Here is a 13,534-nt window from a genome sequence, read left to right as displayed (position 1 = left end):
TATTAATAACTTTTTGGCCTTTTTCCAAATAAAGAAAATGTTTGTCTGAAAACAATAAGGTTTGGATTGTCTGCCCTGTACAGAACATTAATGTAAAAACATTCAGTGTCTGTAGCACCAGTGTGTCCTGTACAGAATATTAATGTAAAAACATTCAATGTCTGCAGCACCAGTGCTATATGCAAAACAAAACAAACAAAAAAAAAAGTTAACGTACAGCCCTGGAATGATATTTATTGTTTTTACTGGAGGAAAAATAGGAAAATAACAGATAATAAAATTGGTGTCTTATCTCCATCCTGCCACCAGAGGTCACTTGATGACCAAAAAACACATTAGGCATTAAATAACAAACACATTATGTTTACGAAATTAGTGTTTACAAAATTGACAAAAAAAAATTTGCTTGTGTACAAATAATTGTTTCTTTTCTATGTGGTTCATCTCATTGTTTCTGTTTCCTGTCTAATCTCTCTCCTATATGTTGCTGGCTCATTAATATTCAACATACGATTACCATACTGGGCAGAAATGCAAATTTAAAAAGTACAAGTATCTATTAATTTCAGGATATCAGCACCCCTAGTTCCCGCGGCCATGCGTGAAGGAAGAAGGGATACAGCTGCGGCTACTGCATGCACACATAAATATAGCATAATTTTTTGTCACACTGTACAACAATAATTACTGTTTTTGCATTATTGCAAGGACGGTAAAAAAAAAAAAAAAAAGGTAAATTGGCAACAGTGTCTACAGGTTCCTCAGGTACATCCTGCTGCCAGCCTATTTTGTGTTGGTTCTGTGTTTGGTATTTCAAACGCGCTCTGAGAGATATTTAATCTCTTTTGCTCATTGTGCCAATAATAATGACGCTTTAAGTAATGAATATTCATTACTCAACGCAAGACCCGCCTATCTGTATAATCCAATGTGCGCAGGTTTGATGTCGTCTCCAGGAAGTCTTCCGCTCGTGTACAGATGACAGCTCAGCTGAACAGACTGTTTAACCGGTTAGCCCTAGTCTCCGTCCCGAAACATATAGAAATGGAAGTATTAATGTCCTACCTTCACAGCCAAAGGGGATAACATCTGCTGTATTGCTAGAAATACAGTGGGCTAAATATCTGCTTTTTTTGTTTGTTTGTTTGAAAGGATCGGGATCAAGCCTAAGTGAGGTACTGCTACTCAGCTGCCACATTAGCGGCTAATGCACTTATCTTATGCTTAAATGCATTTATTTCATAACATACTCAGTAAAACTAAGCGTTTATCGCGATAGCGTATTATGACGCGTACAGGATTGTGGCCATATCAGGTGCATGCTTAATTTTTTTACTCGGATCGCGACAAAAATGTGGTTAAGACAGATCACAAGCTTAAGAACAAGAAAGGACAATCAGTATAAACTTAAATGCTTTTCGTAATAATAAATGCTCACTCTACAGATCTTCTCTTATTGTTTGTTTTTTTGTCTAGTAACTAGAATGGCATAAATTGTGCATTTATATGGTTCAAGGGCGTCACTCAGTTTTAAGGAGTGACATTTAATTTCATCAACTTCATTTTTACAACTCTTGAAAATGTTGACATTTTCATTTATGTCATTTAGCCAAGATGGCTAATTTTCACATTAATATAAAAGTAAAAAGTACATAATACAGTTACTACAATACCCCCCCCAAAAAAACACTTTTTGTTACTTCTTTAAAAATTACTTTAAAAATTACTTTTTTTTTTCTTCTTTTAGTTAGTATTTTCCAATCATGGGTTCCTCTGAAAGCAAAAGATAACTAACTAAAAGTACTTCTCAGTGGCAGCCTGGCAGGATATGCAATCCCCCCTTGTGTCAGCAAATTTATATACTCCTTGAGTATGGGTGGTTCATAACCATTAAAGTCTGCATGAAATAAAAATTTACCATATTTATTTTGTTAGCACACATTGCTAGTCTTAAGGTAAACAATTAATCCATGCAAGTTAATCCACTGAAAAAAAAAAAAAAGGTTTGTCTGGGTAATCTTTCATCAAAATCTGATCATTTGCTTCCGCTCTGGAATGGCATTCCTTCTCTGATGACATCCGTTTGACGGCTTGGGCAGAAAATCCTTAACCACACCCCTCCAACCGCTAGTTTGCTGCAAGTGAAAGATGAGAGTAGGAGCGCAAAAATAAAAGCCCGCCCTCTATTCAATATTCTATTTCAGTAGGAAATATGCCACCATACTGAACTAAAGTTGGCAGAAACTTCCGGTTCACACAGACTTTAAGAATCTTTAAAAACACAACACTAAATCAGTAAATAGACTCGATTAATTTGAAATTGAAGGGAATCCCCAGCTTATAAATAAATAAATAAAAACTTTATTTGACTTTTTGTCTAATATCTTAAAAGCTTGCTAATAGACAGTTTTAACAGGCTAAGGGTATGATGAGGAACATAGATAGTTTAAACAGTTGTAGCATATACCGAGCATTGTTCCTCTCTGTTATGTGTGATTTTCCCAACTCTTTTCCTGAACACAGCATGTTGCATGTTAAGGCCTGAGAAAAAAGGCTGTATCTTTCTGTGTGTATCCAGTCTGTGAACTCACACTCATATTTTGCTGTTGTTCCATCTTTTGCATCCAGATGGAGGATTCTGTAGAGTCTAAGTGGACGCTGAAGTCAGATGCAAAATCAGAGCCTTTTCTCTATTGTTGCTCAGCCTGTGATTGCAGTGAGGAGCCTTTCCGTGGAAAAGTATTCCGGAACAGAACTAAAGCGAGGAGTATGTCTATGCCATCAGCACCTAGCTCTGCCAAGTTCAGGTAAAACAAGACTCTCTGTTAAGATAGTCTAAACAAGTGCCTTTTGTCTTGTCTGTTAATGTGTGTTTCAGGTGACAAAGTGTTAGTCCTTTCCATTCTGTCCATAACACTCAACACATTTTCTGAGCAGCTCATGATTGATCCCTCCTCAGGACAGCCACTAACTATCACATGAGCAGATGATGACAGTTCTCTCACAATAAGCATTATAGAGACAGAGCGCATTTAGGCCACGCCCACACTGGGGGGAAAACAATCCAACGCTCTCCATTGACTTTGTATTGCGAGAATCTGCCTCCTTGTCATTTCTGACTTATAACAAAAAACAGCGCAATGCCTAAAAGCTGCTGTGTGACAAGGTGTACAGTAAACAAGCTAAAAAACCCAGAACTACGTTTTTATAAGCTGTCGACCACAAAAAAACGAGCGTTTAAGGACACAAATAGTTGTACATGTCGAGGTATTTCACGTTGGGCCATTCAGTTAGATCATTTCTCAAACAAAAGGAAGATAAGGAAAAGGGGCACTGACGTAGACCAATAAAATTTATAAATATATCTCCTCCTCTCAGGCTCACATAGGGTGGTGAAATAATCCTTTGACATGATTAAAAATAATGAATGTTTCCTGTTGCCGATTACGTTTCCCTCCAGTGGGCTTAGTTGTCAGAGTAATATGACACGTTGCGCTCTACTTTTGTGTCCTAAATGCTCGATTTTTGGGTCGACAGCTTATAAAAACGTAGTTCTGTTTTTTTTTTTTAGCTTGTTTACTGTACACCTTGTCACATAGCAGCTTTTAGACATTGTTCTGTTTTTTGTTATAAGTCAGAAATTACAAGGAGGCAGCTTCCCGCAATACAAAGTCAATGGAGAGCATTGGATAGCATTGGATTGTTTTCCCCGCCGGTGGGTGTGGTTTTCAGATTATGACGCGTGTTGCTCTGTCTCTATAGCCTTGAGTCAAATCACTCAAACCATTTATAAAGCTACTAACTCATTGTGTGGCCACTACTGCTGAAATAAGGCTTTCATTGCATGGAAATAAGTTTCTATAAGATAAAATACTGCCGTTTTACTGCTATCATTTTCGGCTATCATTTTTATTTGCATGAGCAGAAGATATTTTTTGTTGTTTTTGTTTTCTTTGTTTGCATATGAAACCTTGAGAAATATATCAGATAGGCCTAATACTGTAATATTTGGATTGAGGAATATTTGAGTAATATAGGGTAAAAAAAGAAAAGAAAAAATTTGTTGTTTTCAGAGCAAGAAAAGTTACAGAAAAAAATAAAATCTCGTAATATGAAGCTTTACGTGTAAGTAATGTTGTCACGGTACCAACATTTCTGTATCCGGTACCAATACCAGTGAAAATTCACGGTTCTCTGTACCAGTTTCGGTACCAAAGCAAACCGCAAAAACATGCTAATTAAAAAAACACATTATTTTTTATTAAAGTCAAACAAAAATAAAATGTACAAAAATCAATGGCATTCTTTATACTTATTTAAAATTGTGTTTCAAGTTTTTCCGCAAGTAATAAAAGTATGAAAAAAAGTAAACAAGTTTCACCCAAAAGTTTAGTCATATTTCTGCTGCCACTGAAAAACAACTGTAAACTATTGTCTGTTTTAGGGTTTGCTGGTGTGTTTCATGATCTTCCTGCAGCTGTAAAAGGAATATATAATATACTTAAGTAAAGCAATGGGCTGAGTCTGACCAAATGCAACATTAGATCATTGACAACAGCTAAAATATAACTTTTCAGTAAATAACAAACCTCAGCTTTTATAATAAATTTAGATAAGATTACATATATTTAAGTCAAGTGTATATCAAATAGATGAAAACTGTAGTATTAAAAACACTGAACAATAAGATTCCATTTGTTAGATAACATGACCTATCAATAAACAATAGTTATAGCAATTATTCTTCTTAGGGTTAATTTCAAAGTTCAATCTGTTAAAATTATTTAATGCACAATGAACAAACATGAATGATCAAGTGTTTGTATTAAATAACATTCAAAAACATTAATTAATGTTGTAAAAATATATTGTTCACACACTGTAAGTTGATGTTAGATAATAACATGAAGTCATGTTAATGAATGGTATCTTATTGTAAAGTCTATACAGGAGATAAAATGTGACGTTACTTTCATTTAATGCAAACTGTGTACTTATTTAATTTTAAAGGGCTTTTAAAACCTGCTACAGTTATCCAGCCAAGAATAACAACTAACTAAGTTAGCTAAAAAAATAAAAAAAAAAGCCCAGAACTGCTTTTCTGACTGATATGACACAAACAATGTTAACCATTTGTACGTTCTCTAACACATATTTTAGATTCACAATTAATTTAAAAGCCTCTGGTGTGTAAAAATAGTAAATACCATTATGTCCTCCTGTTTTTTACAGTAATAAAAGTTATAGGAGCATTAAATAATTAAAGAAATCATTTTGAACAAAATGAACAAAATTCATTCGAATGCTCATTATATTAGCGTTAGCCGCGCTTATGCTAACGATTAACTACGTATATGCTAACGGCGATGTTTATTTCAATCCGAAATTCAAATTAAAATATGGAATAATATTCCCAACAGAACAGAAGCTGCTTGAACTCTTTCATTTGATCCAGGTGTTGGTCTTTAAAGTGTTTTGTTAGTTTGATGTGTTTCCTCCTTTTGAGGTCACCATGTCTCAGTGCTTTTATGAAGAGGAAAGCTTTCAGATAGCGCATCAAGAACCAGGTTAACCGGGTACTCGGTACCACCGGTGCTTAAAAAAAAACCTGGTACCTTAACGTTTTCATTTTTTTAGTACAAGTGACAACTCTACTTGTAAGTATGAGGATACTTTTCTAATAGCTTGAACTGATTTTGAAATGTAATTCTGGCTGCCCTTAAAATTGGTCATACCATTCACATTACCTGAACAGTTGAAGTTGAACCCTGTTTATTCAAGGACTCGCATTTATTGCATGAACAGAGCAATAACATAATGTAAGTGTCTGAAATGCATGTGCACAGTACAGCTGAATGATAAAATTTACCCTCTTCAACTTGATGCTATTAAACTGAATGATAAACTGCGGATTATCTATCACTTAGATGCATGAAATCAAGTCACCTTTATTTATATAGTGCTTTATACAATACAGATTGTGTCAAAGCAGCTTTACAGTGTTAAACAGGAAAATAGTGTGTCGATAATACAGGAGGACAATAACAAACAATAAATTTTTTAGTTAGTTCATCATTGATTCAGTGATGTTATCATCCAGCTCAGTTCAGTTCTCTTCAAATAGTATTTGTGCAATCAAGCCGACAATTTTGCTAGAAATGAAGTGTCCCCAACTAAGCAAGCCAAAGGCAACAGTGGCAAGGAACCATAACTCCATCTGTGACAGAATGGAGAAAAAACCTTGGGAGAAACCAGGCTCAGTCGGGGGGCCAGTTCTCCTCTGACCAGACGAAACCAGCAGTTCAATTCCAGACTGCAGCAAAGACTCAACTGGTTCTTGTGGTCTTGTCCTAATGGACATGTAGTTGACGAGGTCTTCACAGGGGATCTGTCTCTATGGCTCATCTAATTGACATGGTTTCTGCTGACATTCAGGGCTGTAAAGGTAATCTCTGATCCACCATCTGGTCTGGATTTACTTACTGTTTTGAGTGACACTTACTTAAGTAGCCACAAAGGAACCAATGACATTAATAAACCAGTTAGAGGCAACATAACAACAGAAGAAGAAGAAAAGAAAAAGAGTCTTAATAGACTTTTCACCCATTTCCTCAATGTCTGCAGTTATCTTTCACTAGTTGTATTCACTTGTTTCCCAAAGTCATCTTGAATGTTGAATTTTCAATACAACTGAAATATTTGAGAGAACATCACATAAGCTAACTTCATAAATTGATGTTGATTTTCCTAAAAAAAATTTTTTTTAATTTTTATTTTTTTACTTTTTTAAAAACTTTTTTAACTACCATTATAGTGATTAGCGTTCCCTTTGCTTGGGCACTTGGAACTTTGTTTATGTTACTATAATTTTTTTCCTGTTAATGCAGCAGTGCATCATGAAGTCAGAGTTATTTGATTTGAAGGGAAGAAAAGTAATAAATAGGTTGCTTTCAGAAGGTGACTGATCTTCTAATTAAATCATTAGTGTATTTTTTTAGAGGAGAAATCGCATCAGCACACCCACAGGGAGGCATCTGATATTTCTGAATGCCAACCTGCACTAAAGACTAAAGTGTCTTGATGTTAAGACTTTTGCCTTTATTTATTTGATTTTTTTGCTGTGGTTCTGTGTTCAATTGTTCAATTCGAAACAAATATTGATTAAAAAAAGTAAAAGACAGATAGTTAGATGAGGTCTATATTCTGTCCTGTTGATATACCCAAATAAGAGAGGAAGTTGCCCCAGTGTTTTACAAACAGATCTTGACGTTTCTTCAAGTGAAATTTTATTTTTTTAAGAGGCACATAAGATGATACTTCCTTAGTCCACATAGAAGTCGAAGGAGGTTTCGAATCCTTCCATTTCAACATTATACATTTTATGGCTGCTAGAAGAGCTATTTTTACAAACCTCAGATTAACCCCCTTTTGTTCTTTAAGTAGTGAAGTGTCCCCCAGCAAGATAAGTCTGGGCTCCCTGGGTACATTAGTACCAACAACTATAGCGATTATCTCCAAGATCCCTTTCCAGTAGTGCTCTAGATCAGGGCAAGACCACAGCATATGTAAGAGAGTCCCTCTGTCCACTTTACATCTAGGACAAAGCTCTGAGTAAGTACTTTTAAAGGTATTTAGTCTGGCTGGGGTATAATAAACTCTATGTATTACATTAAATTGAATTAGTTTATGACGGCTATTAAAAGACAAAGTCTGAGCTTTCTCGCACATCGTTTCCCACTCATCATCAGTAAATAAATAGTCCAGGTCTTTTTCCCATTTAGATTTAGCATTACAAACAACACCAGTCATCGCCTGGAGTAACTTGCCATAGATAAATGAGATAAAACCCTTAGGATCTCTTTTATCAAACAGGATGGCCTCGAGAGGGGAAAGAGAAAGGTTCGATAAACGACCACCTTGCTGTGTCTGAATATAATGTCTAACCTGTAGGTACTTAAAGAAAAATTTAGAAGGGAGAAAGTATTTCTGTTGTAGTTGTTCGAAAGACATAAGTGTGTCCCCCTCATAAAGCTTGTCAAAAGTTTGAATGCCATGATCATACCACTGTTTAGAAATACCATCTTTAAGAACAGGAGGTAGAAAGAGATTATAATAGAATGCAGTGGATCTAAACAGAGTCTGCCTGCAATTCAACTTTTTGCACAAATCTACACAAATTTTACAAGTACCAACAATCAGAGGGTCAGAAGTCAGTTTCTTCAAACAGTTTATAGGGACAAAAGGTGTTGCAGAGAGAGCTATACCCTGTATTTGTGCCTCTTTTATTTGTTGCCAACCAGGAGTGGAGACACAATTTGATTGCCAAATCCAGACTGCACGTAACTGAGCTGCGCAATAATATAAATAAAAATTGGGTAGCTTAAGTCCACCATTCCGGAATGGCATAAATAGCACACTTAACTTGACTCGCGGCACTTTCCCTTTCCATAAGAATCTAGAAATAATTCCATGAAGATCCTTAAAGAAAGACTTTGGCAATACAGGAGGGAGTGTCTGGAACAGATATAAAAATTTTGGCAGAACAGTCATTTTAATAGCATTTACTCTGCCAATTAGGGAGATTGCATTAACATTTCTGCATTTGACACTGAAAGCCTAGGTCGTAATTTAGATATATTTTAAGGTGGACAAATGTGGTTTTACAAATGCAAGAAATGTGGTTTTCAAAGGAAAGATTGCTATCAAGTAGCACACCCAGATTCCTAAATGATGACAAAGAATTGACAGAGTGGCCATCAAGTGTTAGACAGTGTTCTGGGTCAGTGGTTCTCAATTCCTGTCCTCACGTACCACTGCTCTGCATATTTTGCATGTCCCTCTTATTTAACACCTGTCGTTAGAAGAGAGCTCCATGCATGAACTGTGTTCCGACTGACATGGTCCCTACCAGTGTTGGGTAAGTTACTTTCAAAAAGTAATTAATTACTAATTATATCATCAATATTGTATTTAAATTACTTTTCTAATTACTGAAAAGTAATTTAGTTACTCAGTAAGTAACTTAATTATTCAAATCATTAATTACATTTTAAAATCCCTATAAACCTTAAAACATAGACAATAGAAATTAAACTCTTTATTCTCTCAATTAGAGTCAAACGTGGAATGGTTTAGCCTTTTAGTTTTAAAACAACTGTAATACTTAAACATTTTAATAAAAAATGTAACCTTCTTTGGTTAACAAATAGAATTACTCTTCAAAATATCTGAATAACAAAGCTTACGAAAAGTTAAATATTACATGTATCAAGCTGTAAGCATTAAACTTTTCAAAGCAACGAGTACCATATTTCATGCACACTGGCATACTGTACATGTATTGGCAGTCACTAATACTAATTTTACCTACTCCTAACAAAAAAACATTTTGTACTGTTATTCATGCATATATGCTTTGTATTACCTCTGCAATTTGCATATAAACAAAATAAGTGTTCACCAGTTGCACCACCCAAAGCCAAAGGACGGTCCTTTCTAAAGTATGATTATTACAGTAAGTCGATCCTGACACGTGTTGCCTTGAGGGATAGACTCATTTAAAGTAATGTAATTATCTGGTTTTAGCCAGGTTACTGTCAAACATAGCACATCTATGTTATGATCTGTGATCATTTACATTTCACTTACACTTTCCAGTGTTTCCCCTAGGTTTACAGCTTTTTGGAGGGGGGCAGACGGATGCCGACACAAACACTTAAAGGGGTAACACTTTATAATAACTTTCATTAATAAATCATTAATGGTTCTCTTCATATGTCTCTGATAGATCAGTATAGGTGATGATTGGAAACTCGTCCTCTCCTTTCGCACCACTCATATATGGGGTACCTCAGGGATCCCTTTTGGGTCCTATTTTATTCTGTTTGTATATGCTCCTCTTGGGTTCTGTCATGAGGAAATATTATATTTTGTATCATTGCTGTACGATACTCAGATTTACATTCCCCTTAGTTCTGAGAACTCTTACTAACTTCTCAAATGTTTTAAAGATATCCAGTGTTTCCTCTAGGTTTACAGCTTTGGGGGAAGGGGTGCTCCTAAGTTGAAAAATGTAGGAGCACATTAAAAAAATGTAGGGGCGCAATTTCAAATCGTCTTTTAGCTTAATAAGGGGATATAATGAGACAATTACAAGCACAATTATTTAATTTATCAGAATACAGAAAGTACACAAGGTTTTTAAATAATTTTGCTTCAGACTCTATTTAATAAGCTAATTATGTAATTATTTATTGTCCTATTAAATTGTATGTACATTAAGTATGTGATGGTATAAAATTTTCACAATAGTCTATGAAACTTTTGTCACAGTATATGGTTTTTATCACAATAGCCTATATAATTTAGGAAGTAAAAAGAGGTAAATAACTAAAGATGTAAATCTTTACTAAAGAAAGACTTTATATAAAGTAAACAAGTGTTTCAAGAGTAGAGTGCAAAAGATCAACTTTCAAACGAACGAAAGAACAATAGGTAACACTTTACAATAAGGTCCCATTAGTTAACATAGTTAAAGCAGGTTTATATTAACTAACAATGTGCAATAGCTTATAGGTAATATTCTTTGTTAACGTTGATTAATAAAAATACAACTATTTATTGTTAGTTAATGTTAGCTACATTGAATAATATTAGCAGACGCAACTTTTGATTGTATAATGTATTATTAAAAGTTGAAATTAACATGAACTAAGATTAATAAATGCAGTCATTGTTATTTCATGTTAACTAATGTAGTTAACTAATGTTAATGGAACCTGTTAAGTGTTACTGAACAATAATAACAAATCAGTCAATATAGATAGGTGTCACAGTCTGAGCCAGAGACACAAGGTACGGATGCAAACAGGAGGATTTATTGACAATTCGGAGAACAAGTTGAAGAAAGGCGAGTATGAGAAGATAGAGAGTTCTTGGGCTCTTAGCTCTGGGTAATTAGTTGGTATCCTTAGCAGGTATCCGGGGAGGATGAGAATGGGATCGGAGGAGAACAGGATCACTGGAGCTTCTAGGGCTAAGTAAACAACAGGTCAAACACAGGTAGGAGTCAGGCTAAGTTCAAGCTGGTGAACGGTCGGGGACTCAGCTTCTTACAGGGCAGGCAGAGGCGCAGATCCCGGGTGGACAGCCAGACCTTCTCTCCAGGCTGGTAAGTAGGAGTAGAGGTGCGCCGGGCATCTGCAAAGGCCTTATGCCTCCGCACTGCTCATTGGAGGTGGACGTGAGCCGAGTCTCACACTCTCTTGCTCGCCCGGAACCAGTAGTCCACAGCTGGAACCTCCGAGGGCTCTTCCGTCCATGGGAAGAGCAGGGGTTGGTAACCGAGTATGCACTGGAAGGGGGTTAGGCTGGTGGTGTTCTGTCGGAGGGAGTTTTGTGCATACTCGGCCCGGAGGACAAGCTCACGGTCACTCCCATGAGTCGGAAGAAGGCTTTCCATACACGGGAGATGAACTGGGGACCCCGGTCTGAGACCACATCTTCTGGGATGCCGTAGTTTCTGAAAACATGGGTAAATAAGCATTCTGCAGTTTCTAGAGCTGTTGGTAGACCTTTGAGGGGTATAAATTTACAGGCCTTAGAGAAATGGTCGACTACTACAAGGATACAGGTGTTTCTGTCAGAGATGGGTAGGTCAGTCACAAAATCCACTCCTATGTGGGACCAGGGTCTCCGTGGTATGGGCAGTGGGACAAGCTTGCCTACGGGAAGATGACGAGGAGTTTGAGACATGGCACAGACTGAGCAGCTTCGGACGTACCTGGTGACATCCCAGGCCATACTGGGCCACCAGTACCAGGCTTGGAGGAGCAAGAGGGTCCGTTTGCTGCCTGGGTGTCCAGAGCCCGGTACTCTGTGAACTGAGCCCAGAAGGGTTTGGCGTTGTGATGTTGGGACATAGGTTTTCCCTTCTGGGCCTCCCAGCGGAGCAGGCTCGGCGTGAGTGGCATCAAGGATGTCTTTGGAGATGTTCCATTGAATGAGGCTGACTATCAGAGCTGGAGGGAGAATGGGTTCCGGTTCGGTTGCTGTGTCGGGAGAGTGCAGGCGCGATAGGGCATCGGCTTTGCAGTTGCGATTTCCGGGACGGTAAGTGATGGTGAACTGGAACTGAGTAAAGAACAATGCCCATCTGGCTTGACGTGGGTTGAGTCTTTTAGCATCTCTGAGATATTGCAGATTTTTATGGTCGGTGATGACAGTGAAAGGATGGTGGGCTCCCTCCAGCCAGTGACGCCACTCCTCCAGAGCTAATTTGATGGCAAGCAGTTCCCGGTTGCCGATGTCGTAGTTCTGCTCCGCTGGGGTCAGTTTTCTGGAAAAGTAAGCACAAGGATGGAGGCTGGGAGGCTCACCACAGTGCTGCGACAGCACGGCCCCGACTCCGGTGGTGGAGGCATCCACTTCCACCACAAAGGGAGCTTGGGGATCGGGATGATGAAGGATGGGGGCCGTGCTGAAGGCCTCCCTGAGCTGTTCGAATGCTTTGTGGGCATTGGGGCTCCAGGACAGGGACTTGGGCCTTCCTCGGAGCAGGGAGGTAAAAGGAGCTTTGAGTATGCTGAAGTTCTTGATAAACCTTTGGTAGAAGTTTGCCAATCCAAGGAATCTTTTCAGGTCCTTAACAGTTTGGGGCTGCGGCCACGGACGTAACCGAGGAACTGAACCGTGGAGCGATGGAATTCGCACTTCTCCAGTTTAAGGTAAAGGTGATGTTGTCGGAGCCTCTGGAGGACCTGCTTCACGTGGTGGCGATGTTCGGCCAGGTTCCGGGAATATATGAAGATATCATTGATATAGACTATCACGACGCGATGAAGGAACTCCCGGAACACCTCGTTCATGAAGCCTTGGAAGACTGACGGTGAGTTAGCTAGGCCATATGGCATGACCCGATATTTATAGTGGCCTGCGGGAGTTATGAATGCCGTCTTCCACTCGTCGCCTTCCTGGATACGAACAAGGTTGTACGCGCTCCGCAGGTCCAACTTGGAGAAGATGCGGGCTCCACAGAGATCCTCGAGGGCGGCTGGGACCAGGGGAAGTGGGTATGGCAGCTTTACCGTCTGGGAGTTCAGCATGCGATAATCGATACACGGCCTCAAGCCCCCATCCTTCTTGCCCATGAAGAAGCTTGAATCAGCTGGTGAGGTGGATGGTTGGATGAATCCCTGTTTGAGAGTCTCCTGGATGTAATCCTCCGGAACGCCACATAGTCAGATGGGACAGTGGGTGTCTCTTGAGGTTCCGGACTTTAGACTAGGGTGGAGGCAACTTGGGCTCGGACTAGATCCGTAGGCGGTTTGGGGATTGCCACGAGACGGCACGACTCGCTCCAGCGAGTTACCTCACAAGGCTCCCATCTGACCTCTGGAGAGTGGAGAGTGAGCCAGGGATGATGTCGACGGTGGATCCCTCCAGTACCAGAAATGTAATGGTCTCCTCATGCAGACATCCGATCTTCAGCTTCATCGGCGGGGTTCGGGAGTTGACCCACCCACACCCTAGAGGG

At 38.6% G+C, this 13,534-nt stretch overlaps 1 protein-coding gene across 1 annotated transcript in view; it reads left to right on the top strand.

Annotated features, from left to right (window-relative positions):
• Nucleotides 1–973: 973 nt before the first annotated feature.
• LOC107690718 (NAD kinase-like) overlaps nt 974–13,534 on the top strand; it is a 73,536-nt gene continuing 60,975 nt past the window's right edge. Inside the window, exons 1-2 of the mRNA XM_016489124.1 lie at nt 974–1,175; nt 2,629–2,807. Coding sequence (XP_016344610.1) covers nt 2,629–2,807 — 179 coding nt within the window. The 5' untranslated portion in view covers nt 974–1,175. The remainder of the gene's footprint in view (nt 1,176–2,628; nt 2,808–13,534) is intronic.

Source organism: Sinocyclocheilus anshuiensis, unplaced genomic scaffold (assembly GCF_001515605.1).
Source record: "Sinocyclocheilus anshuiensis isolate Anshui unplaced genomic scaffold, SAMN03320099.WGS_v1.1 scaffold2751, whole genome shotgun sequence".
Classification (NCBI taxonomy): domain Eukaryota; kingdom Metazoa; phylum Chordata; class Actinopteri; order Cypriniformes; family Cyprinidae; genus Sinocyclocheilus; species Sinocyclocheilus anshuiensis.
The sequence above is the reverse complement of the archived record's forward strand: the minus strand, read 5'-3'. Positions and strand labels throughout refer to the sequence as shown.